This window comes from Hemitrygon akajei, chromosome 3 (genome assembly GCF_048418815.1).
Source record: "Hemitrygon akajei chromosome 3, sHemAka1.3, whole genome shotgun sequence".
Taxonomy (NCBI): domain Eukaryota; kingdom Metazoa; phylum Chordata; class Chondrichthyes; order Myliobatiformes; family Dasyatidae; genus Hemitrygon; species Hemitrygon akajei.
In genome coordinates this window covers 50,603,699-50,626,865 of record NC_133126.1, presented here as the reverse complement: position 1 = coordinate 50,626,865, position 23,167 = coordinate 50,603,699, and the positions used below count along the sequence as shown (strand labels likewise).

At 41.6% G+C, this 23,167-nt stretch overlaps 1 protein-coding gene across 3 annotated transcripts in view; it reads right to left on the bottom strand.

The window, feature by feature from the left end:
• styx (serine/threonine/tyrosine interacting protein) overlaps positions 1–23,167 on the bottom strand; it is a 49,966-nt gene that overhangs the window by 6,356 nt on the left and 20,443 nt on the right. For all 3 annotated transcript variants that reach the window (XR_012098230.1, XM_073039859.1, XM_073039858.1), the window contains exons 6-9: positions 8,776–8,812; positions 8,646–8,685; positions 8,505–8,555; positions 4,679–4,751 (exon numbers count right to left, since the gene is read on the bottom strand). Coding sequence is in view for 2 of the 3 variants with exons in the window: in XM_073039859.1 (XP_072895960.1) it covers positions 4,679–4,751; positions 8,505–8,555; positions 8,646–8,685; positions 8,776–8,812 (201 nt within the window). In the remaining variant the exon portion in view is untranslated. The remainder of the gene's footprint in view (positions 1–4,678; positions 4,752–8,504; positions 8,556–8,645; positions 8,686–8,775; positions 8,813–23,167) is intronic.

The following is a 23,167-nucleotide window of genomic DNA, read 5'->3' as shown; positions in this document are numbered from 1 at the left end:
TCTCTTAATAGACCCATTAAATTTGCTGATATATCCAATATTCTTCATTTGACTTCAGTTTCAATATCTCCGACTTGCAGTTCACAACTTAATAAATTCCTTGGTTTTCTCTCTCTTAATCTATTAACCAGATGACTCTATCAACACCTAAACTGCTTGAGTCACACCCTATCAGAGATATTCTATTTGTTCTATTCAAGCCATCCTACCCCAGCAATGCAAATTTTCCTTCATTGGAACCAAGAAATTGAGAAAGTTCTTGGCTGTTAACAGTTTCTCGTTCTATAAATGCTGCTTCACCTGATGAGTATTTCTAGCATTTTTTTGTTTTTATTTTAGATTTTCAGCAGCTGCAGTTTTTGATTTTCAACTATGGACTCTACCGTTTTGTGCAATTTCATATAATGAAGATAAATCATTTAATTTAGTTATTTTATGTACAACTCCCCACTTTAGAAATTACTTAGTCTGATTACAAAATAAATTTATTTTAAAGGAAATAAACCAAACACACAAAAGATAACTGATTACATAGAACATAAAACATCACAGTACAGGCCTTCTGGCCCATGATGTTGTGCTGACCTTTTAACCTATTTCAAGATCAATCTTATGCTTCCTTCCCATATTGCCCTCCATTTTTCTTCCATCCATTTCCCTGAGAATCTCTTAAATGTCCCTAAAGTACATGCCTCTACCAACACCCCTGGCAGTGCATTACATACACTATAAAAAACCTACTTCTGATATCTCCCCAGACCTCCCTGCAATTAATTTTAAATTAATTACTCTCACGTTAGCCATTTCCACCCTGGGAAAGGGTCTTTGGCTGTCCACTCTATTTATGTCTCTTATCATCCTATCTATCTCTCATCCTCCTTAGCCCTACAGAAACCCAAACTTGCTCAACCTTTCCTCATAAGTCATGCTCTCTTATTCTAGTAAATCTCTGCATCTTCTCTAAAGCCCCCACATCCTTCCTACAGTGAGGTGACCATAACTGAACATAATAATCCAAGTGTGAGCCATGAATCTTAAAGACCTGCAACATTACCTCATGACTCTTGAACTTAATCTCCTGACTTAAGCTCAACACATCATATGCCTTCTTAACCACTCTATCAACTTACACAGTATTTGAAGAATCTCTGGACCTGGACCCTTAGATCCCTCTGTTCCTCCACGCTACTAAGAATCCTTCCTTTAACCCTGAACTCTGCCCTCATTTCAATTTTCCAAAGTGTATCACTTCACACTCCTCCGGATTAAACCCCATCTGCTACCTCTCAGCCCAGCTCAAGTCAGTCAAGTCACTTTTATTGGTGTTACATGACACAGTACAAAAACTAGACTGAACTACGTAAAAAAAAAAAACAACTACCGTAGATGTCAGATTATAAGCCGCTACTTTTTTCCCACATTTTGAACAGCTTTGAACACTGCGGCCTTTACTACGGTGCGGCTAATGCATGATTTTTTTTCATGCCGCCAAAAACATTTTGCCTCGTAACAGTAGACCAATAAAATTGATGAGTAGTTCACAGAGGTCCAATGAAATTGTACGATAAATCAAGCGCACTTTCACAATTAAATTATTGTAAATCAGTCATTTGTACTCACCCTCATCAACATGGAAAACACTCGAAGAAAAGCATTGTGCTGCCTTTATGGCAGTTATTTAGTTTATAATATTTTCGCTTAGTAATTCATTTGTTAGTATTTTCTAGTTAAAGTTAGAAGTGTTAAGTATATTTGTTTTCTGTACATCCCGGGATACTATGACGTTACATCCGGTTTCGCCGCGTCTTGTGGGAAATACCGGTTTGCGATAAACGGGAAGGTGGGGGCATTAGGCCAGCGCGAAACGCTGCTTTTAAGTTAAAGGTGATCAATAACTTTTCCTGGTAGGCTGCAGTATATATTTTTTTACCAGTCGTTAGGAGATATTGGAATGTATACGCAACGTAATTTGTGTGTTACCGATACGTATGTATATTTAAAAGTAGCCGTGTTACAGGCACGGTTCGAAAAAAAGCATTTGCAATATGTATTTGTTTATGTTACCATATGGATTTAATTAAAAGTTAAAAAATCCTCACGTGTAATATCTTTCTGTGTAAATATCTCATATTACAACGTGGGACACCTGCGGCCTAAAATCCGGTGCGGCTTGTACAAGTACAAAATTGATTTTCTTTCTAAAATTAGAGCCAGCGGCTTTTAATCAGGTGCGCTCTATAGTGCGAAATCTACGGTACACTAGACTACAGACCTACCCAGGACTGCATAAAGTGCACAAAACAGTGCAGGCATTACAATAAATAATAAACAGGACAATAGGGCAGTAAGGTGTCAGTCCAGACTCTAGGTATTGAGGATTCTGATAGCTTGAGGGAAGAAACTGTTACATAGTCTGGTCATGAGAGCCCGAATGTTTCGGTGCCTTTTCCCAGACGGCAGGAGGGAGAAGAGATTGTATGAGGGGTGCATGGGGTCCTTCATAATGCTGTTTGCTTTGCGGATGCAGCGTGTAGTGTAAATGTCCGTAATGGCGGGAAGAGAGACCCCGATGGTCTTCTCAGCTGACCTCACCATACGCTGCAGGGTCTTGCGATCCGAGATGGTGCAATTTCCGAACCAGGCAGTGATGCAGCTGCTCAGGATGCTCTCAATACAACCCCTGTAGAATGTGATGAGGATGGGGGGGTGGGTGAGGGACTAGGTGAGATTCTCTGCCAGGCGAACACCAAGAAATTTGGTGCTCTTAATGATCTCTACCGAGGAGCTCTGCATCCTGTCAATGTTCCATTTTAACCTATAACAATCTTCTACAACATCCACTACATCACCTATCTTTGTGTCATCTGCAAACTTACTAACCCAGACTCGACTTCCTCATCCATTTATAAAAATCACAAAGAGAATATATCCCAGTCACTGACCACCAGGCAGAATACACTCCATCTACTATAACCCTCTACATTCTTTCGGCAAGTCAATTCCAAATCCATGCAGCCAAGATTTTCTAGATCCCATTGCTCCCGTCTTTCTGAATGAGCCTACTATGGGAAATTTTGTTAAACGCCTTACTGAAATTCACAGACGCTACATTTGACTACTCTAGCTTCAACTTGTTCTGTCACTTCGAAGAATTCAAACAGACTTGTGAAGCACAACCTGCTCCTCTCAAAGCCATGCTAACTATCCCTAATCAGATTTCTCCAAATGTCTGTACAATAGCTCAAAGAATCCTCTCCAAAAGTTTGTAAACCATTGATGTAAGAGTAGCTGGTCTATAATCCTCAGGATTATTCCTATTACTTTTCTTTAAGAAAGGAACGACATTTGCCACCCTCCAATTTCCTGGAGCTACTTTTGGTATTTATTTGTTCAATTTGCCTACCAAAGCCATAAGTCTACAGCAGATGCCACCTTACTAACTCTTCATACAACCCTGGAACATCTGGACAGCAAAAATGCCTACATCAGGATGTTCTTTATCGATTACGCCTCAGCACTTAACACTATTGTCCTCTCAAAACTAATCGGTAAACTCCAAGACCCTGGCCTCAATAGCCCCTTGTGCAATTGGATCCTAGATTTCCCACTTGTAGACCCCAGTCAGTTTGGATTAGCAAAAATATCTCCTCCACAATATCCATCAGCACGGGAGCACTGCAGGGATGTGTACTCAGACCCCTGCTGTACTCGCTTTACACCTAAAACTATGCGGCTAAGTATAACTCCAATACCATGTACAAGTTTGCTGATGACATCAATTGTTATGGGCTGTATCATAGGGAATCATGAATCAGCATACAGGGGGGATGTCTGAAAATCTGGCTGAGTGGTGTAATAACAAAAAATACTCACTAAATGTAAGTAAGACCAAGAAAATGATTGTAGACTTCAGGAGAGGGGAACCAGAGGTCCATGAACCAGTAATCATCGGAGGATCAGAAGTGGAGAGGGCCAGTAACTTTACATTTCAGAGAATCTGTCCTGGACCCATCATTAAATATTAACATGAAGAAAGCATGACAGTGCCTTTACTTCCTCAGGAGTCTGCAGAGGTTTGGCATGTCACCGAAAACCTTGGCAAACCTCTACAGATATATGCTGACTGCTTGCAGTATGGGCTGGTATGGGAACACCAATGCCTTTGAGTGCAAAATCCTATAAAAAGTAGTGGATTCAGCCGAATACATCACAGGTAAAATCCTCCCAACCAGTGAGCACATCTACATGAAACACCACTGTAGAAAAGCAATATTTATCATCAAAAATCCTCACCACCCAAGCCACACTCTTTTCTCACTGCTGCCATTAGGTAGAAGGTCCAGGTGCCTCAGGACTCACACCACCAGGTTCAAGAACAGTTACCACCCCTCACCCATCAGGCTCTTGAACAAAAGGGGATAGCTCATTTAAGGATTCTGTTATATTGTTATTTCATGCTCATTATTTATACTGTATCTGCATTTGCATAGTTTGCTTACAGTTATAGTTCTATAGATTTGCTAAGTATGCCCACAGGAAAAGAATCTCAGAGTTATATGTGGTGACATGTATGTACTCTGAAAATAAATTTTACTGTGAACTTTATAAGCATAATACTAAAATAAATTGTACATTTGTTACAAACTATTAATTCTGATAAAATGTTAAGGCCAAATACCTGTAACTGATGGACAAATCCAGCATTTGGATTAATACAAAATCTCCTTTCCTGAACATAGGTAAAGGCATCCCTAAAGAAATGAATATATCCATGAAGATCTCTCAAACATATACTTTCTCACCATTCAAACATATACATAACATATTTACTTTTGAACTTTTTCCCACTACTCCCTGGTCAGTGCTTTTAAGCCGTTTTGTTTTGTTACGTAAATTCTTTGTGGGAAAAGTTCGATTTGGGAACCGAAGCAACACGACGTGAAAGAGAATTTAAATCGTCTTAAAAAGTCTCTCCCTTAAATGGACTGTGAGCATTCTGAACTTTTGGCAATACTACTTTGAAGAACTGTTTTTGCAACATCGCTTTAAGAACTGTTTAAGCTTCATTGCTTTAAGAACTGTTTAAGCTGCCGCACAGCAGTTGATTTCCGGTTACGTTAGTGATTTGTTTACTTTTGGGGGGTTTGTTTTCAGTGTTTAATAAACGTGTTATTTGTTATAAAAACCCCTGCCTAACTCATATATTTATTGTTGCCTGAATCCGTAACAGTAGGTTTGCTAGAGAGGCTCCAGTGGATCTAAACTAGATACGGGGGGGGGGGGGAAGTGGAACCAGAATGGAGGAACAGATGTATGGGAAAAGGAAGAAAAAGAAGATAGTAAAGTTGTTTGCACCGTCAATGATAAACAGAGCGTAAGAGGTGGAGAGTTTCTTAAATGCATTTATTTTAATGCTAAGAGCATTGTAAGAAAGGTGGATGAGCTTAGAGCATGGATTGATACCTGGAAATATGATGTTGTAGCTATTAGTGAAACATGGTTGCAGGAGGGGTGTGATTAGCAACTAAATATTCCTCGATTTTGTTGCTTCAGGTGTGATAGAATCGGAGGGACAAGAGGGGGAGGTGTTACATTGCTTGTCAGAGAAAATATTACAGCGGTGCTCTGGCAGGATAGACTAGAGGGCTCGTCTAGGGAGACTATTTGGGTGGAATTGAGGAATGGGAAAGGTGTAGGAACACTTATAGGGGTGTATTATAGACCACCTAATGGGGAGCGAGAACTAGAGGAGCAAATTTGTAAGGAGATAGCAGATATTTGTAGTAAGCACAGGGTTATGATTGTGGGAGATCTTAATTTTCCACACATAGACTGGAAAGCCCATACTGTAAAAGGGCTGGATGGTTTGGAGTTTGTAAGATGTGTGCAGGATAGTTTTTTGCAGCAATATATAGAGGTACCAACTAGAGAAGGGGCAGTGTTGGATCTCCTGTTAGGGAATGAGATACGTCAGGTGACGGAGGTATGTGTTGGGGAGCACTTCGGGTCCAGTGATCACAATGCCATTAGTTTCAATATAATTACGGAGAAGGACAGGACTGGACCCAGGGCTGAGATTTTTGATTGGAGAAAGGCTAACTTTGAGAAGATGCGAAAGGATTTAGAAGGAGTGGATTGGGACAATTTGTTTTATGGGAAGGATGTAATAGAGAAATGGAGGTCATTTAAAGGAGAAATTTTGAGGGTACAGAATCTTTATGTTCCTGTTAGGTTGAAAGGAAAGGTTAAAAGTTTGAGAGAGCCATGGTTTTCAAGGGATATTGGAAACTTGGTTCCGAAAAAGAGAGATATCTACAATAAATATAGGCAGCATGGAGTAAATGAGGTGCTCGAGGAATATAAAGAATCTTAGGAAAGAAATTAGAAAAGCTAAAAGATACTAGGTTGCTTTGGCAAATAAGGTGAAAATAAATTCAAAGGGTTTCTACTGTTATATTAATAGCAAAAGAATAGTGAGGGATAAAATTGGTCCTTTAGAGAATCAGAGTGGACAGCTATGTGCGGAGCCAAAAGAGATGGGGGGAGATTTTGAACAATTTCTTTTCTTCGGTATTCACTAAGGAGAAGGATATTGAATTGTGTAAGGTAAGGGAAACAAGTAGGGATGTTATGGAAACTATGATGATTAAAGAAGAGGAATTCCTGGCGCTTTTAAGGAATATAAAACTGGATAAGTCTCTGGGTCCTGACAGGAAACTACCTAGGAACTTGAGGGAAGCTAGTGTAGAAATAGCAGGGGCTCTGACAGAAATATTTCAAATGTCATTAGAAACAGGGATGGTGCCAGAGGATTGGCGTATTGCTCATGTTGTTCTATTGTTTAAAAAGGGTTCTAAGAGTAAACCTAGCAATTGTAGGCCTGTAAGTTCGACGTCAGCGGTGGGTAAATTAATGGAAAGTATTCTTAGAGATGGTATATATAATAATCTGGATAGACAGGGTCTGATTAGGAACAGTCAACATGGATATGTGCACGGAAGGTCGTGTTTGACAAATCTTATTGAATTTTTTGAAGAGGTTACTAGGAAAGTTGAGGTTACTAGTAAAACAGTGGATGCTGTCTATATGGACTTCAGTAAGGCCTCTGACAAGGTTCCACACAGAAGGTTAAGTTAGGAAGGTTCAATCGTTAGGTATTAATACTGAAGTAGTAAAATGGATTCAACAGTGGCTGGATGGGAGATGCCAGAGAGTAGTGGTAGATAACTGTTTGTCAGGTTGGAGGCCAGTGACCAGTGGTGTGCTTCAGGGATCTGTACTGGGTTCAATGTTATTTGTCATATATATTAATGATCTGGATGATAGGGTGGTAAATTGGATTAGTAAGTATGCAGATGATACTAAGATAGGTGGCGCTGTGGATAATGAAGCAGGTTTCAAAGCTTGCAGAGAGATTTAGGACAGTTAGAAGAGTGGGCTGAAAGATGGCAGATGGAGTTTAATGCTGATAAGTGTGAGGTGCTACATTTTGGTAGGAATAATCCAAATAGGACATACATGGTAAATGGTAGGGCATTGAAGAATGAAGTAGAACAGAGTGATCTAGGAATAACTGTGCATAATTCCCTGAATGTGGAATCTCGTGGATAGGGTGGTGAAGAAAGCTTTTGGTATGCAGGCCTTTATAAATCAGAGCATTGAGTATAGGAGTTGGGATGTAATGTTAAAATTGTGCAAGGCATTGGTAAGGCCAAATTTGGAGTATTGTGCATAGTTCTGGTCACCGAAATATAGGAAAGATGTCAACAAAATAGAGAGAGTACAGAGAAGATTTACTGGAACATTACCTGGGTTTCAGAGAGAAAAGTTAGGTCTTTATTCTTTGGAGCATAGAAGGTTGAGGGGGGACTTGATAGAGGTATTTAAAATTATGAGGGGGATAGGTAGAGTTGACATGGATAGGCTTTTTCCATTGAGAGTAGAGGAAATTCAAACAAGAGGACATGGGTTCAGAGTTAGGGGGCAAAAGTTTAGGAGCAACACGAGGGGGAACTTCTTTATTCAGAGAGTGGTAGCTGTGTGGAACGAGCTTCCAGTAGAAGTGGTAGCAGCAGGTTCAATATTGTCATTTAAAGTAAAATTGGATAGGTATATGGACAGGAAAGGAATGGAGGGTTATGGGCTGAGTGCAGGTCGGTGGGACTAGGTGAGAGTAAGCGTTCGGCATGGACTAGAAGGGCCGAGATGGCCTGTTTCCATACTGTAATTGTTATATGGTTATATCCACAATTAAGGACCCTCTTCATCCATGACATGCCTTCTTCTCATGACTACTATTGGGGAGGAGGTAGAACACTACTTTGTTATTTTTCTTTGCATCATTTATTTTTTAATTTATAGTAATTTTTATGTCTATACTGCATTGCTGCTGCATAAGAGTTGCTCAAAATTTCATGGCTTCTAAGTCAGTGGAATAAAACCGAATCTGATCATCATTGACATTACTATCCAGATTTTTTTTTTTACACTCATTCACTTCTTACCTATACTTAACTCCAAATGTTTCCATAACATATGCTATCACCAAGGCTGCACTGGAGAACAGAAAAAAATGTCAGTAGATTACCTTTTAAGATAGGATAAGAAAATTAGATTTTAACTCCAAAAGCTAATCATGTTCCTACCTTCGAGAAATACCTGCATTTCCATGTAGAAGAACTTTTCCTGAAAAATAATAAAGCAGCCAAGTACATTATCATGTTCCACATTTCTTCAGAATACATTAAAGGTAATCTAAATAAATTGAATCTTTACCTCCATTTTTCAAGCATCCATCAATGAATTCTTTAGTCTAAAGAGATAAAATAAAAATAAGGTTAGAATACACTCGAGTAATCTCCGACTGCATTCTTCCAAAGTGAAGGCAATGAATAAACAAAACTTATACGTTGTTCTGTGACTGAAGTTGATTTCATTCTAAGGTGCAAACAGGTAAGAATTCATTTATGACAATGTATAAAGATTAAATTACTGTACATTGAAGAGTAATACTGACATTTTTCCAAATCAATAAAGTGCAAAGATGAATTAATTGTGAAAAGTGTCAAGCACTATTTATAATGCACTGTTTCCACCTCTGTAGGTAATAATGTCTTCAGCCATATTGAGATACTGGCTTTAATCCTAAATAGATTTCAAATGCATGCAGATCATAAGGGCAAAAATGAAGGCAAAGATTTTCTGGCCCACGTAGAAGGCCTAGAATAATTTAACTAGAGACTGCTCTGCCTGGCTGGAAAGCAACGAATGCCCAGTAGACAGGAGTGGAAGTTTGGCCAAGTGGGATCAAGGGAGGCTTGTTGAAAAGTTTAGTAGTATTGAAGATTTTATGTAAAGTAGGAACAATAATTTCCACTAAGCTGAGGCCATACTGTCCTCTTAACGACTAGAAACATAGAAAATTTTCAAAATAAAGAGGTTGTTATTTAGCTCACTGATTACAAAAAAATTCATTCCACCTTCTACCACCAAGTTATAGCTCCTCAGGTATTCATACAAGAACATTTCAAATCAGATGACAGTTTCTGCTTCTAGCACCCTTTCAGACAGCAAGTTCCAGGTTCCTACATCTACAGATTTTTTATTATTATTATTGGTTAATGTTATTGTGTTAATATCATTTAATGTGCTGTATGTGATATATGTACTGTGTTTTCCATCTTGGTCCCAGAGGAATGTTGCATACAAATGTACAGTTGAATGACAATAAACTTGAACCTACTACTTAACATGAAAAAAATTCCAAAATCTTCTATCAATTGAATCGAATTGACTTTATTTCTTAACATCCTTTACATGCAAGAGTAAAAATCTTTACGTTACATCTTCGTCTGAATGTGCAATGTGCAAATTATAGTAATTTGTAATAAATAGTATGTACAGTAAGATATACAACAGAATAGTCAATATAGCTTAGAAATACAATTGCGTCAGTGTGAATTAATCAGTGGAAGAAGCTGTCCCGGAGCCTGGTGGTCCTGGCTTTAATGCTATAGTACCACTTCCTGAATGGCAGCAGATGGAACAGTTTGTGGTCAGGGTGACTCGGGGCACCAGTGATCCTTATGCACTTGTCACTGTAAATGTCCTGAATAGTGGGAATTTCACATCCACAGATGCGCTGGGCTGTCCCTACCACTTTCTACAGCCCTGCAATTAAGGTAGGTACAGTTCCCATACCAGGCAGTGATAATCAGGATCCTCTCGATAGTGCCCCTGTAGAAAGTCTTTAGGGTTTAGGGACTCATGTCGAACTTCTTCAACTGTCTGAGGTGAAATAGGCAATTTTGTGCTTTTTTCACCACACAGCCAGTGTGTACAGACCAAGTGAGATCCTCTGTGATGCGCACACCGAGGAACTTGAAGCTGTTCACCCTCTCAACCCCAGATCCATTGATGTCAATAGGGATAAGCCTGTCTCCATTCCTCCTGTAATCTATAACCAGCTCCTTTGTTTCTGCAACATTGAGGGAGAGGTTGTTTTCTTGAAACCAAGGTGTCAAGCTGATGACTTCTTCTCTGTAGGTGAGGAATTATATGCAGAATTAAAAGAGCTAAAACCTAAGGTTACATCCACACTACACCGGATAAATCCGTAACTGAAGCTTTTTCTGTTTGTTTTTACCCTTTATTCACACTAAAACGGCGTTTTCGTCCCCCGAAACCAGAGCTTTTCAGAAACGCTTTCCAGGGTGGGTATTTCTGAAAACACCACTTGGGCAGATCAGTGTGGATGGGGTAACCAGAGAAATCTGAAAATGCTGTCAGACAGCAGCGCGCTATTTCATTGTTTTCTTGAACGCAACCTAACAATTTCAGAACAGACGGCAATGAGACTGAAGCCAGAAGAGTCAGAAATGTACTCACCAAATACTTTGACCCATAACTTACTTAATAAGTATACTATACTCACTTTGCCGTTTTCTGTCCTTGCTCGTATGAAGGTGGTTTTACCTATTTATGCAAGTACTTCACTGACAATAGACGTGTAACGGCTTAATGTAATATTGTATGGAAATACAAGATAACACTGATGCAGACATGTTTTATACATTTAAAAAGGTACTTTATTAATGCAACAGAGTTAGTCAATTTTTCAACGTTCATCGTCAGCCGGGTCAATCTGTCCGTGAACTCCTGTCGGTTGCCTCCGTACACTCCAGTATTTGTTTTATTTTACTTTTAAGTTCTCCTGCGCAAGAGCCAACAGCTGTCCGTCATTTTAAGTTTTTTTAGTCTGTAACTACACAAACGCGCACTTTCACGGCGAGATTCAACACCAAACATGTTGCTTGTTTTCAGTAGATGTGCCCTGCGCATGCGTAGTAGGAGGAGATTTGCCGAAATCTCCATTTCAATATGGACAGAGATATTTTAAAAAACGCATAGTGTGGACGCCTATCATTTTTACGTGAAACTGGCGTTTTCAAAGTTATCCGGTCTAGTGTGGACGTAGCCTAACTGACTTATTGGTGGCTTGACAAGTTGTGTGTAAGAATAATGTATAAACAATGAAGTGTTTGTTGCATGAAAAAGCTTCTATGTCTACCCTTATGTATGTGATAATGGACCTATAACAGCAGTCCAGACCGTACTCGGAGGCTCACTTGATTGCAGATTTTCCCAGGTTCTGTGAGCAGGGACTCTGTTTTGTCAACTGAGCGACGCAAGCTTGCTAATAAACAGTATGTAATTTTAAGTAAACTATGTTTGACAATTATTCCTTGGGTCTGAACCTAAAGTCCTCTGGTAAAGAAGCAGATCAACATAGGCTGCCTCATTATTTAAGACAAAGCCAATCAGTGTAGTATCATCTGCAAATTTAATTAGCTTTGTTCAGACATGTTGAAGCTGTGGGTGGAGACACAGTCATGAGTGTGCAGAGAGTAAAGGAGGAGGCTTAGGACACAGCCCGGGGGTGAGGGGGAGGGAGAGAGCTCCTGTGTTGAGGGTCAGAGTTGAGGGATTCCACTCTTACCACCTGCAGGCATTCTGACAGGAAGTCCAGGATCCAGCTGCACAGACAGGGTGAAGGCTGAGGTCCCTGAGCTTCTTGTCAAGCCTGGAGGGAATTATGGTGTTGAATGTAGTCCAAGAACAGCATTCTTATATAAACATCCCTCCTCTCTAGGTGTGTAGAGCTGTGGTTATTGTGTCATCTGTCAATCGGTTGTGATGGCAGGCGAATTGTAGGGGGTCCAGTGTGGGTTTGCAGCAAGCTGCAGATGTAGTCGTTGACCAGCCTCTCAAAGCATTTGCTTTGAGGTGAGTGCGACAGGACACCAGTTGTTCAGACATGTTACCTTGGTCTTTTTAGGTACAGGGACAATGGTGGATGTTTTGAAGCAGGAGGGCACACTGCATTGAGATAGGGAGAGATTAAAAATGTCTGCAAACATGCCAGCCAATTGTGCCACGCATACTGTGAGTACCCGCCCTGGGATGCCGTCTGGTCCCACAGCCTTGTGGTTGTTCACTCATTGGGAACACTTGCATACTTCAGCCTCAAAGATGACCAAGGTGCAGGCAGCTCTCCTCAGTGGTTCAGATTTAGCTCATCTGGGAGAGAGGCAGCGATGTTGGCAGCCATACATTACTTTAAATGTATGCTCCTTGCCATTCAACTCATCGGCTAAGGGAACAAAATTCTTCCTACTTATTCCATCTAAGAATTAATCCACCAGCTGATAACTGGTAGGAGGGCTGCTGAAGATATGCTGTTAAAGTTGTAATTACAAATTAATTGGGAATCATTTTAGTAGGTTCTACTGAACAAAGTTTTGGCTCATCATTTATGAGCCATTATTTTTGACAAATACAAAATCTAGTTAAATCCAAGCCTTGCTAAGGCACAGTACAGCACTTCAAATCCAAAGGTGAGGTCAGACAGTTAACTGGTCTCATGGACAAGTTATTGAAATTAAAAACAGACACTATTACATAACAGAGAAATCTGAACTGATAATGGATATCTAAATTGGATTTGCGCAAAACAGATCATGTTTAACAAACTTTATCAATGTCACCATTTAGCTAAAGCATTCAGAGGAATCGTTATGTATCAAAACTATGTGAATACCCAGAAAATGATAAGTGACTTAATTTAAGGCAAAATAAATTGTTTGGTCACAGTGGTCAAAAGCCAGAGAGAAAAGACAATCAATTATACACTCAAATTCAAAAGAAGGCTTTCAATCTAAATAAATGTGAGGTATTGTACTTTGGGAGATTAAACCAGGGTAGGACTTGTACAGTAAATGGTAGGGCCATAGAAGGTGTTATGGGAACAGAAGGAATTAGGAATGCAAGTGCATATAGTTTGCTAAAAGTGGCATCACAGGAAGATATAGGGTGGTGGTGAAGGTGCTTGGCACACTGGCAGTCAAGGCAGAATATAAAAATTGGTGAGTTATGCTGCAGCTATAGGATGTCACAGAGGCTGCGCTTGGAGTATCGTGTAGTTTGAGCCAGCCTGCTGTAAGAAAGATGTTATTACACTAAAAAGAACACAGAAAAAAATTACTGGGATATTGCTTAGACTGAGGTGTGAATTACAAGGTCAACTGGTATAGATTACAAATTTATTCCCTGGAACATAGGACATTAAGAAGTGACATATTAGAGTTAAATAAGATCACGAGGGACATAGACAATATGAAAATGCAATCTTTTAATCTTTTTCCTGGGGGGGGGGGGGAGTTGCTAAAATCAACAGGACATAGATTTAAGAACAGAGATGAGATATTTAAAAGGGCAGCTTCTTCATGCAAACAGTGGTGCCTATTTGAAATGAGCTGGCAGAAATAGTGATTGGCACAAGCACATTATCAACGTTTAAAAACCATTTAGATAAATAAATGAATAGGAGAGGTTTAGAAGGCTATGGGCCAAAGGATCTGTTTACATGCTATATAACTCTATGACTATGTGGCAGGTAATGAACCACATAGACCAATGCTGAAGTTTCAAATTCTTTGCCATATTTACAACCTACAACAAAGTGGCATGTCATGTAATAAAAACAGAAATAGCTGGAAGTATTCAGCAAGTAATTAATGCTTTAGGTGTGAATATAAATGTAATTACCAAGTCCGCAGATGTCACAAAAATTGGTGTTGTTGATAATGACCATGATATTGATTACTGGGTAGATTGGCAGTGTAAATTTAATCCTGGTATGAGTGAAGTGATGCAAGTTGGGAGGACTAATTGGGGAAAAGACATATACAATGAATGGTAGGGTGCAGAAGAGTATCTAATGACAGAGGAACCATGATGTACAAGTCAAAGGATATCTGAAAGTGGCAGCACAGTTAGATAATGAGGTGATGGCAGCAAATTGGAAAGTTGATTTCATTAGCCAGCATACAGAATGTTATGGCAACAAGGTTATGGGTCAACCACAGTGTTGTGTACAAGTTCTAGTTGCCACACTATAGGAAAGACAAGATTGGACTTAAGAGGTGTTATGAATGTGAAGCAACTCTGAGGGGCCGAAGGGTACAAAGTCGCCCCCTCCTTTTTGAGAATCGCAAGATCGCTATTAATTCGGGTCTGAGACCCAGGAAATGAGAGAGAGACGTCCAGAATACACAAGGTTTGGAATGTGTCCTGACCTCAGCGAAACAGAACCACTGATAATGGCTATTGTCACTTGGAGATGGAATTGTGTATTGAGTACTGTACTATTCATTGAAACCCCTCAGGAGACAACCAGAGTGGTCTGGTTGAGGGATTGCATCATCCCAACCTGATTGACATCTGAGACCCCGTGAGTAAGGATAAAAGAGGGGTCTGGGGAACAACCCCTTTAGACGCACCAGGAGAAACGCTGGAAATCCAGTGACAGCGTTTTATAGCAAAAACCAGTGGGGGCTCCTGTGCGTCCTCCCTTGCCAGGGTGGCGGGCTCATCACGGAAGAATGGTTTAGCTAAAGGAGAGGCCACAAGTGAAAGGCCACGACAACGAGACTCCTGACGGATCGAAATCACAAAAGGAAAGTCGGCGTTTTTCTCCAAATCTCTCTCTCTCTCTCTCTCTCCAACCATTGCAACACAGCAGTCCCCAACGGCTGCAGCCTGCATGAACTGAGTGAACTTTATACTTCCATCGGACAATACATTATCCCCTAGACAACGATAGAGCTTATTTCTTATTGATTATTATTATACCCGCACCTTTAGATTTAGTATTGACGACGTATATTATCTGTATATTTGCATTGATATTATTTTTGTGTATTTTTACTAATAAATACTGTTAAAAATAGTATCATCAGACTTCAACGGACATCTCCATCTTTGCTGGTAAGTGACCTAGTTATGGGGTTCGTAACAACGTGGGGCCTCGTCTCGAGATTTGATATCAAATTGGAGGGCCAGTAAATCGGGCTTTTAAGTCCAAACTTGGATCTGGTTGCGCGGGTAACCAGACGGGAAACCAGCAAAGATGGACGTAGACAAATTTATAGAAAATCCGACTCTGGAGGCGCTTGAGGCTGCCACAAAGTCGGACTTGATAAATATTGCGAAAGGACTAAATCTCGCAGAGGTGAGGTTGTCAATGAAAAAGCGGGAGGTGCGGAGGGCCATAACTCAGTATTATATTGTGGAGAATGTGTTTTCGGCTGAGGTATTGGAAAATATCCCTGAAAAGGTACCAGCTAGTGGGACGGCTCAGTTAGAGTTGGAGAAATTAAGGTTGGAACATGAAATTAAGTTAAAACAGCTGGAAGCAGCTGAAAAGGAGAAGGAAAGAGCTGAAAAGGAAAAAGAAAGAGCCGAAGAGGAAAAAGAGCAGGAAAGCGCTGAGAAGCAGAGGGAGCATGAAATTAAGTTAAAACAGCTGGAAGCAGCTGAAAAAGAGAAGGAGAGAGCCGAAAAGGAGAGGGAGTATGAGGAGAAGGAGAAACAGAGGCAACATGAGTTGGACCTGGAGATGTTAAGGAAAGAGCGAAGAGCTCAAGGGCCAGACCAAGAGGAGAGATTTAATGTTAGTAGGGAGTTTAGGTTAGTACCTCCATTTGAGGAGACGGATGTTGATAGTTATTTCTTGCATTTTGAAAAGGTGGCAGTGAGTCAGAAGTGGCCCAGAGATCAGTGGGTGGCGTTGTTACAAAGTGTGTTAAAAGGGAAGGTACAACGGGCATATGTAGCGTTGTCCATGGAGGAGGAGGAGTATGAGAATTATGAGAAAGTAAAGGAGGCCATTCTTCGGACCTATGAATTGGTACCTGAGGCCTATAGACAAAAGTTCAGAAATTTAAAGAAAGGGTGGAATCAGACGTATGCAGAGTTTGCCTATGAGAAGGGTGTGCTCTTGGATCACTGGTGTGCAGCAGAAATGGTAGAAGAGGATTTTTGGTGTCTCAGGGAGTTAATTCTGATTGAGGAATTTAAAGGTTGTGTTTCGGATGATATCCGGATGTATTTGAACGAGAAGCCGAATAAGTCCATATCCGAATTTGCTAGGTTCGCAGATGAATATGCCCTAACCCACAAGACAAAGTTCTCCTCGAATAAAAGTTAAAAGAAAGACCGTGGGAATGGTAGAGAAAGCCCGCCGGCTAAGGGAGAAACTAAGCGGGGAGCTAGTGGTAAAAATAAGGAGGAGGAAAGGCAAGACGGCAGGAGGGGTCCTGGCTTGACCTGTTTTAGTTGTGGAAAGGTGGGTCATATTGCATCTAAGTGCTTTGCTCCGAGGAAGGAGACAGGAAAAGGGAGAGCAGCAGTACCTACAGGCTGTATTGCGTCGATCAGCAAATCAAGGAGAGAGCCCCAGGTAGATAGAGTACAAGAGGGGCGTGAGAAATTTCTTTCAGAAGGAACCGTGTCTGTGAAAGAGGGAGACACACCAGTTCCAGTGCGGATCTGGAGAGACACTGGAGTCGAGCAGTCATTGATACTAGATACTAGGTACTAGCAGTAAGGTACTAGATTTTGGTCCCGAGACTGGAGAGGTAGCTTTGAGAGGCATAGGAAAAGGGACAGAAGCTGTGCCTTTGCATAGGATCATTCTAAATTGTGATCTGGTATCTGGACCAGTTGAACTAGGGTTACTGTTGGAATTACCGGGAGAAGGCGTGGACGTCCTTCTTGGTAACGACTTAGCGGGTGGTGACGTGGGTGAAGCAGTGAAGCTGACGAGCAAGCCTGTGAGTGTTGAGGACCCACCCCTAGATTCCAAGATCTATCCCGCATGCGCGATCACTCGCAGCATGTCGAGAAAGACAGCCGAGAACAAGACCAGTTTAAATCCGGCCAGTATCGATTTGGCCGAGACATTTTTACCGACCCTGTACCAAGAGGAGTTAGAGGGTGGTAAAACGGAGAATAGGGAGGTGAAAGAGAGTAAAGGGGAGGAGGTAGGCCTACCCTTAGCAAGAAGAGAATTTGTACGAGACCAGGGACATGACGAGGAGCTGGTAGCATTGAGAGAGTCAGTTCTTTCTGAGACAGAGCCAGAGGGTTACTACCTGAAAGAGGGTGTGTTGATGAGAAAATGGAGGCCCCCCCGCGGTGCCGGTCGATGAGGATTGGGCGGTGGTACATCAGGTAGTAGTTCCGAAAGTGTATCGGGATGAAATTTTGAACTTAGCTCATAAGGGACCCTTAGGTGGGCATTTGGGAGTAAAGAAGACAGTGGATTGGGTTATGAAAGATTTCTATTGGCCAAACCTGAGAAAAGATATTGCTGATTATTGTAAAAGGTGCCATACATGTCAGGTGGTAGGAAAGCCGAACCAAGTTATCCCTAAGGTACCCCTCCGACCCATCCCCGCGTGTGAGGAGCCTTTCTCCCGAGTCATTGTGGATTTTGTGGGTCCTGTACCTAAAACTGCGAGTGGGCGGCAGTACGTCATGACCCTGATGTGTGCCGTTACACGATTTCCAGAGGCTGTGCCTCTGGGAAATATTAGGACCCCTGCGGTGGTAAAGGCCCTCATTAAATTCTTTACCACAGTGGGGCTGCTTAAGGAAATACAGTCGGATTAGGGGAGTACATTTACATCCAGAGCATTTCAGCAGATGATGACCCAGATGGCAGTCAAACAAATCTTAGCTTCTGCATATCATCCGGAATCCCAAGGAGCGTAGGAAAGATTCCACGCTACACTAAAGACCATGATTAAAACTTATTGTCAGGAAAACGTTCGAGACTGGGATGATGCTTTACCACTTCTGTTATTTGCAGTAAGGGATACAGTTCAGGGATCTCTGGGGTTCAGTCTGTTTGTGCTCGTTTTTGGTCACAGGCCCAGGGGACCTTTAACCCTACTTAAAGAGAAGTGGTCTAGTCCGAACGTTCAAGTCAGTGTGATTGACTATGTTTTAAAATTCCGGGAAAGGCTGCATAAGGTATGTGCCTTGGCAAGAGAAAACCTTAAAGACTCCCAGATCAAAATGAGCCAATGGTATAACAAACGAACGAGAGAACAAGAGTTTCACGTGGGCGATAAAGTTTTGGTCCTATTTCCTGTAGTTACCAGCCCCCTACAGGCAAGATTTCAAGGACCGTATAAAGTGCTTAAGAAAATAGACTCGCTGAATTATGTGATTGAAACACCTGATAGGCGAAAGCCAAACCAGTTAGTTCACGTGAACATGATGAAAGGTTACCATGAAACGACCCCCACGGTGGTCGGTGCGGTCCTGAAAACTGATGAGGCAGTGGGGAGTGGTAAGGAGGAACCAGAGCGGTTTGAAAAGATAAGTATAGTACCCACCAGATTAGAGAACTCTGTTATTTTAGCAAGCCTTGCTGATAAAGTTAGTCACTTAGAGCCTGAACAGCAGGAGCAGGTAACACAGCTCATTAACCGGCATACAGATTTATGTCCAGATGTCCCAAGAAGGTGTAGAGGAACAAAACATGATGTGATTGTTACCTCGACACCGCCTATTAAACAAGCCCCTTATCGGATGAATTCAGAAAAGAGCCAGCTAGTAGGAAAGGAGATTGAACATATGCTAGCTGCTGGGATAATCCGCGAATCCTCTTCTGCGTGGGCCTCTCCTTGCGTGGTTGTCCCAAAACCGGACGGTACCATAAGATTCTGTACCGATTACAGAAAGGTAAATGCTGTCACTCAGACAGATGCTTACCCTATCCCCAGGGTGGATGATTGCATTGATAAAATGGGGAAGGCGAGGTACATCACTAAAATTGACTTGTTAAAGGGGTACTGGTGCGTTCCTTTAACGGACAGGGCTCGGGAAATTTCAGCCTTTGTCACCCCATCCGGGTTGTACAAGTACAATGTTATGCCGTTCGGAATGAAAAATGCACCAGGGACATTCCAGAGGATGACAGACACAGTGATAAAGGGGTTAACCCACACCAAGGCTTATCTTGACAATGTGGTAGTTTGGAGTGACACCTGGGGGGAGCACATGGAGGCTGTAGAAAATCTGTTTAAAAGGATGTCGGCAGCCCAACTTACAGTAAACCTCGCAAAGAGTGAATTTGGTCATGCCACAATCACATACTTGGGGTATGTGGTTGACTCCTGTGCAAGCAAAGGTACAGGCTATTTCTGAGGTTCCTGTACCCTCCAATAAAAGGGCACTGAGAAGGTTTTTGGACATGGTGGGATACTATCGGAAATTCTGTAAAAATTTTGCGAATATTGCTCTCCCACTTACAAAACTCCTACGGAAGGAGGAAAAATTTGAATGGAGCAATTCTTGTCAGAATGCTTTTGAAAAGTTAAAAACCATGTTGTGCCATCACCCTGTGTTAAAAGCACCTGATTTGTTAGCACCCTTCTCCCTGGCGACTGATGCGAGTGATGAGGCTGCAGGAGCAGTCCTATTGCAGCAAGCAGGGGATGGAGTGGTACACCCGGTAGCATATTTCTCTCGGAAGTTCAATGTGCACCAGAGGAATTACTCTACCGTGGAAAAGGAATTGTTGGCACTTGTTTTGGCAATACAACATTTTGAAGTGTACATTTGTCCAGCGCAAAAACCCTTAGTTGTTTATACAGATCACAACCCGTTGGTATTCCTGGCTAGCATGAAAAATAAAAACAGGAGGTTATTAAGTTGGAGTTTGATGCTGCAAGAATTCGATATTAAGATACAGCATATTAAAGGAAGTGATAATGTGCTCGCTGTTTATCTAGATGCTGAATTGAATGTATAACTGTATTACTCTGTAGTGAAAAAAAACCTCTTTTGTATTGTGTTAGATTCTGAAATCCTATAAGACTCTCTATTAATTAATTTTTACCTGTGGCAAAAATCTTAGAAGGAAGGGGGTGTTATGAATGTGAAGCAACTCTGAGGGGCCGAAGGGTACAAAGTCACCCCCTCCTTTTTGAGAATCGCAAGATCACTATTAATTCGGGTCTGAGACCCAGGAAATGAGAGAGAGACGTCCAGAATACACAAGGTTTGGAATGTGTCCTGACCTCAGCGAAACAGAACCACTGATAATGGCTATTGTCTCTTGGAGATGGAATTGTGTATTGAGTACTGTACTATTCATTGAAACCCCTCAGGAGACAACCAGAGTGGTCTGGTTGAGGGATTGCATCATCCCAACCTGATTGACATCTGAGTAAGGATAAAAGAGGGGTCTGGGGAACAACCCCTTTAGACGCACCAGGAGAAACGCTGGAAATCCAGTGACAGCGTTTTATAGCAAAAACCAGTGGGGGCTCCTGTGCGTCCTCCCTTGCCTGGGTGGCGGGCTCATCACGGAAGAATGGTTTAGCTAAAGGAGAGGCCACAAGTGAAAGGCCACGACAACGAGACTCCTGACGGATCGAAATCATAAAAGGAAAGTCAGCAAGTTTTTCTCCAAATCTCTCTCTCTCCAACCATTGCAACACAGCCGTCCCCAACGGCTGCAGCCTGCATGAACTGAGTGAACTTTATATTTCCATCAGACAGTACATTATCCCCTAGACAACGATAGAGCTTATTTCTTATTATTATACCCGCACCTTTAGATTTAGTATTGACGACGTATATTATCTGTATATTTGCATTGATATTATTTTTGTGTATTTTTACTAATAAATACTGTTAAAAATAGTATCATCAGACTTCAACGGACATCTCCATCTTTGCTGGTAAGTGATCCAGTTATGGGGTTCGTAACAGAGGGTACAGAGGAAATTTACCATAACATTGTGTGGGCTGAAGTGTTTCAGTTAAAAGGAAAGACCAAATATGTTGGATCTGTTTTTCTTGGAATGGAGACGGCTGAGTGGGGACCTTATATATGGATAGAAAATCATAAGAGACATAAATAGACAGTAGGAGACTTTAAGAGGTAGCAAAAAATAGCAGAAGAGGTAGCTAAGTAGAGGTAGCCCAGGAAATTATAGACCAGTGAGTCTTACTTCAGTGGTTGGTAAGTTGATGGAAAAGATCCTGAGTGGCAGGATTTATTCTGCCTCTCCAAATGTTCATATGATTAGTAATAGTCATCATGGCTTTGTCAAAGGCAGGTTGTGCCTTACGAGCCCGATTGAATTTTTTGAGGATGTGACTAAACACATTGATGAAGGTAGAGCATTAGATGTAGTGAATATGGATTTCAGCAAGGCATTGATAAGGTACCCCAAACAAGGCTTATTGAGAAAGTAAGGAGGCGTGGGATCCAAGGGGACCTTGCTTTGTGGATCCAGAATTGGCTTGCTCACAGAAGGCAAAGACTGGTTGTAGATGGGTCATATTCTTCATGGAGGCTGGTGACCAGTGGAGTGCCTCAGGGATCTGTTCTGGGACCCCTTTTCGTGATTTTTATAAATGATCTGGATGAGGAAGTGGAGGGATGGGTTAGTAAATTTGCTGATGACACAAAGGTTGGGGGTGTTGTGGATAGTGTGCAGGGATGTCAGAGGTTACAATTGTCAACTGGACATTGATAGGATGCAAAACTGGGCTGAGAAGTGGCAGACGGAGTTCAACCCAGATAAGTGTGAGGTGGTTCATTTTGGTAGGTCAAATATGATAGCAGAATATAGCATTAATGGTAAGACTCTTGGCAGTGTGGAGGATCAGATGGATCTTGGGGTCCAAGTCCAGAGGACACTCAAAGCTGTTACACAGGTTGACTCTGTGGTTAAAAAGGCATACGGTGCATTGGCCTTCATCAATCATGGGATTGAGTTCAAGAGCCGAGAGGTAATGTTGCAGCTATATAGGACCCTGGTCAGACCCCACTTGGAGTACTGTGCTCAATTCTGGTCTTCTCACTACAGGAAGGATGTGGAAGCCATTGGAAGGGTGTAGAGGAGATTTACAAGGATGTTGCCTAGATTGGGGAGCATGCCTTATGAGAAAAGACTGAGTGAACTCAGCCTTTTCTCCTTGCAGCCACAGAGGATGAGAGGTGACCTGATAGAAGTGTACAAGATAATGAGAGGCATCGATCGTGTGGATAGTCAGAGGCTTTTCTCCAAGGCTGAAATGGCTAGCATGAGAGGGCATAGTTTTAAGGTGCTTGGAAGTAGGTACAGAGATGTCAAGGGTAAGTTTTTTTTTTAAACGCAGAGATTGGTGAGTGCGTGGAATGGGCTGCCGGCAGCAGTGGTGGAGGTGGAAACGATAGGATCTTTTAAGAGGCTTCTGGATAGGTACATGGAGCTTAGAAAAATAGAGGGCTATGTGTGAGCCTAAGTAGTTCTAAGGTAAGGACATGTTCAGCACAGCTTTGTAGGCCAAAAGGCCTGTATTGTGCTGTAGGTTTTCTATGTTTCTATGTAATGTGGGAAAACAGGATCAAGTATTAAGGTGGAAGTTGATAGTTTCCTGATTGGTCAGTGCATCAAAGGATATGGCGAAAAGACAGATGTATGGGGTTGAGTGGGACCTGGGTCAGCCATGAAGGAATTGCAGAGCAGACTCAACGGGCTGAAAGGCCTAATTCTGCTCCAACATCTTATGGTCTTATGTACCTTCTGCAATGCAAGCAAATCTTTTCATATATAAGGGGCCCAGAACTGCACACACTATCCAGGTCTGACCAATACCTTATTAAGCCTCAACATTACATTTTCGCTCTTATATTTTGTCCTCTGGAAATGAATGCCAATATTGCATTTGCCTTATTTACCACCGACTCAACCTGCAAGTTAAACTTAAGGGAATTCTGCACGAGGACTCCCTAGTCCCTTTGCAACTCTGATTA